At 27.6% G+C, this 4677-nt stretch overlaps 1 protein-coding gene across 1 annotated transcript; it reads right to left on the bottom strand.

The window, feature by feature from the left end:
* Positions 1-3774: 3774 nt before the first annotated feature.
* On the bottom strand, positions 3775-4677 carry LOTGIDRAFT_83703 (hypothetical protein; the record flags this gene model as incomplete). Its single annotated transcript, XM_009065936.1, has 1 exon — positions 3775-4677. A coding segment is annotated over one exon (903 nt), but the record flags the coding sequence as incomplete, so codon positions are not given.

The following is a 4677-nucleotide window of genomic DNA, read 5'->3' as shown; positions in this document are numbered from 1 at the left end:
TAATTGAAAATGTACACACATTTTTTCCCAGATTCCAATCACTGATGGCTAAAACAATTAAATTAAAAGTTTCAGTGAAGACAAGACTGATAAACTGAGTCAACACTAGTCCCAGAAAAAGTTGTTTGAATATGATGTTGGGAGTCAAGATGACTCGTCCAACCAACCACGATATTAAATTACTGAATGTTGTCAATATAATAAACAATGCCTGAATGACAGCAAGGGTAATGAACTTGCCACTTGAACTCTCAAAAACTATTTCTCCCATTCTTCTGGAAATAGAAAAAGAATAGGATGAGTAATTGAATGACTTGATAAAGAATTGTCTAATGATAATATGTTGTTCTCTTGGGTTTAATCGCAACATAACACCACACCACACCAGATAAGTAATTTTCATCACACAAATCTGAAGTGGGCTGTTCTTCATTCTATGAAGGTTAAGATTAACTCAAAGACAAGAACAAAATGTTGAGTATTGAGTACACCATATTTCATCTTGTTTTTTTATGAACAATGGAATAGTTGTCAATTAATATAATTTGATTATGCAGTAGAATTAAATTTGATATGTTTAATATATTTATTTTGTTAAAGATGACATTGTATAAAGATGTTCAGGAGCCTCAAAAGTATGAGTCTGTTTCTGGAAGCTCATTTTCTTGAGAGTCATGACTTATTAAAGCTGGAGATGTCCTTTTTGAAATAAAGCTAATAAAGATATTTTTGATGATATGTTTTATTCTATAACTGGAATCCATGTCCAATTTTCTGTTTGGCTATTGAAATTGTCATAAATTAAATAATTTCAAACATTATTTTAATGGAATCTCATAAAGTACAATAACAATCATTAAATATTAAAGTAAATATCTGTACATACCTAGACCTTCTTCTTACGGTTCTCTTATTAAAATGATCAGATAATTGCTTTGTATATCTATTAATATGTAGTTTATAACAGATTTAAACAGAATTTATATCTTAGATTATATCATAAGAAAATGATCAGTTTTATTGTTTATAGCATACCTATTTAGAATATTTGCATGCAAAAAACACAACTCTTATTGGTATGAATCAATTTTATTTGTTTTGTCAAGCATATTAACTTTCATGTAGAATAGCTATGGCATTTTTTGTAACCAATTTATGGCATGTTATTGTTTGCACTAATTGTTGATTTCGTGTTTAAATGTTTGATAGCTTTCCCACTAAGCTTTCAAACAATCAAATTATAATTGCATGTATATAACATCGTTTGTCACATTTATATAAAACCCATTTTATAGGAAAAGTCAATTATTATGTTTATATATAAATGTTTTAAAGAGAAAATGGCAATAATAATACCTATTGGAAATTTTAATGGTTTGGAATTTAAAAGGTGTTTTATTTTAAAAGTTCTCATGTATTTGGTCATAAATTGAAAAATACATTTCAATCACATTTATCGAAGATGCATAGATAATATGAAAATAAATCATTTGGTTTTCATTTGACTTTTAATTCCATTGTTAAAATTATTTTAATATTTATACCACTTAAAACCAGTCAAAATAATTCAGAAAAAGCATAATAAGAACTAGATCATATAATTTTATTATTTCAACAAAGGAGTTACAGTTTTTACGAGATTAACCGATTTCAAAATAACATCAGCGTTTGGTTTCTGTATTAATAGGAATTTCATCTTTGTATCACTCTTTTCTTTCCATGTATCAGATATGTTATATTCATTAAATTTCTACAAATGATAATCTTTGAGTAGGGTACCTCTATAGTTGTAAAACAGAATTTGGTAAATGGTTTTATTTTCTAACAGTTTAGGTTTGTGTTAAATGTGTTGTAGAAGCGGGTCCCACTGGTTCTCAATGAAATGCATTGTAAATACTTTACAAATGATAGAAAACAGTTGATGAAGAAACAACTAAAAGTTATACTGCGTTTAAATACCCAATGATATAGTAATATTCATACAATATATTTTCACTGTTAAAATAGTGCTCAAAATATCAATTGTAGAGCGGTATAGAACTATTAAAACAAAACTCAGTGTTAAAATAGTGCTCAATATATCAATTATAGAGTGGTATAGAACTATTAAAACAGAGCTCACTGTAAAAATAGTGCTCACTACATCAACTATAGAGCAATATAGAAATATTAAAACAGTTCACTGTTAAAATAGTGCTCAATACATCAATTATAGAGCAATATAGAACTATTAAAACAAAACTCTGTGTTACAATAGTGCTCAATACATCAATTGTAGAGCAATATAGAACTATTAAAACAGAGCTCACTGTTAAAGCAGTGCTCAATACATCAACTATAGAGCAGTATAGAACTATTAAAACAAAACTCACTGTTAAAGCAGTGCTCAATACATCAACTATAGAGCAATATAGAACTATTAAAACAAAACTCAGTGTTAAAATAGTGCTCAATACATCAATTGTAGAGCAATATAGAAATATTAAAACAAAACTCACTGTTAAAATAGTGCTCAATACATCAATTGTAGAGCAATATAGAAATATTAAAACAAAACTCAGTGTTAAAATAGTGCTCAATACATCAATTGTAGAGCAATATAGAAATATTAAAACAAAACTCACTGTTAAAGTAGTGCTCAATATATCAATTGTAGAGCAATATAGAACTATTAAAACAGAGCTCACTGTTAAACTATAGAGCAATATAGAAATATTAAAACAGCTCACTGTTAAAATAGTGCTCAATACATCAATTGTAGAGCAATATAGAAATATTAAAACAAAACTCACTGTTAAAATAGTGCTCAATACATCAATTGTAGAGCAATATAGAAATATTAAAACAAAACTCAGTGTTAAAATAGAGCTCAATACGTCAATTGTAGAGCAATATAGAAATATTAAAACAAAACTCACTGTTAAAGTAGTGCTCAATATATCAATTGTAGAGCAATATAGAACTATTAAAACAGAGCTCACTGTTAAACTATAGAGAAATATAGAAATATTAAAACAGCTCACTGTTAAAATAGTGCTCAATACATCAATTATAGAGCAATATAGAACTATTAAAACAGAGCTCACTGTTAAACTATAGAGCAATATAGAAATATTAAAACAGCTCACTGTTAAAATAGTGCTCAATACATCAATTATAGAGCAATATAGAACTATTAAAACAAAACTCTGTGTTACAATAGTGCTCAATACATCAATTATAGAGCAATATAGAACTATTAAAACAGAGCTCACTGTTAAAATAGTGCTCAATACATCAATTGTAGAGCAGTATAGAACTATTAAAACAAAACTCTGTGTTACAATAGTGCTCAATACATCAATTATAGAGCAATATAGAACTATTAAAACAGAGCTCACTGTTAAAATAGTGCTCAATAGTCAATACATCAATTGTAGAGCAGTATAGAACTATTAAAACAAAACTCACTGTTAAAGTAGTGCTCAATATATCAATTGTAGAGCAATATAGAACTATTAAAACAGAGCTCACTGTTAAACTATAGAGCAATATAGAAATATTAAAACAGCTCACTGTTAAAATAGTGCTCAATACATCAATTATAGAGCAATATAGAACTATTAAAACAGAGCTCACTGTTAAACTATAGAGCAATATAGAAATATTAAAACAGCTCACTGTTAAAATAGTGCTCAATACATCAATTATAGAGCAATATAGAACTATTAAAACAAAACTTTGTGTTACAATAGTGCTCAATACATCAATTATAGAGCAATATAGAACTATTAAAACAGAGCTCACTGTTAAAATAGTGCTCAATACATCAATTGTAGAGCAATATAGAACTATTAAAACAAAACTCAGTGTTAAAATAGTGCTCAATACATTAATTGTAGAGCAATATAGAACTATTAAAACAGAGATCACTGTTGAAATAGTGCTCAATACATCAATTGTAGAGCAATAAAGAAATATTAAAACAAAACTCAGTGTTAAAATAGTGCTCAATACATCAATTGTAGAGCAATATAGAACTATTAAAACAGAGCTCACTGTTAAAATAGTGCTCAATACATCAATTGTAGAGCAATATAGAAATATTAAAACAAAACTCAGTGTTAAAATAGTGCTCAATACATCAATTGTAGAGCAATATAGAACTATTAAAACAGAGCTCACTGTTACAATAGTGCTCAATACATCAACTATAGAGCAATATAGAACTATTAAAACAGAGCTCACTGTTAAAATAGTGCTCAATACATCAATTATAGAGCAATATAGAAATATTAAAACAAAACTCAGTGTTAAAATAGTACTCAATACATCAACTATAGAGCAATATAGAACTATTAAAACAGAGCTCACTGTTAAAAAAGTGCTCAATACATCAATTGTAGAGCAATATAGAAATATTAAAACAAAACTCAGTGTTAAAACAGTGCTCAATACATCAATTGTAGAGCAATATAGAACTATTAAAACAGAGCTCACTGTTAAAAAAGTGCTCAATACATCAATTGTAGAGCAATATAGAAATATTAAAACAAAACTCAGTGTTAAAACAGTGCTCAATACATCAATTGTAGAGCAATATAGAACTATTAAAACAGAGCTCACTGTTAAAATAGTGCTCAATACATCAATTATAGAGCAATATAGAACTATTAAAACAGAGCTCACTGTTAAAAT

The sequence above is a fragment of the Lottia gigantea genome, assembly GCF_000327385.1.
Source record: "Lottia gigantea unplaced genomic scaffold LOTGIsca_72, whole genome shotgun sequence".
Classification (NCBI taxonomy): Eukaryota; Metazoa; Mollusca; class Gastropoda; family Lottiidae; genus Lottia; species Lottia gigantea.
Note: the sequence above shows the minus strand (reverse complement) of the source record. Positions and strands in the feature narration are given on the sequence as shown.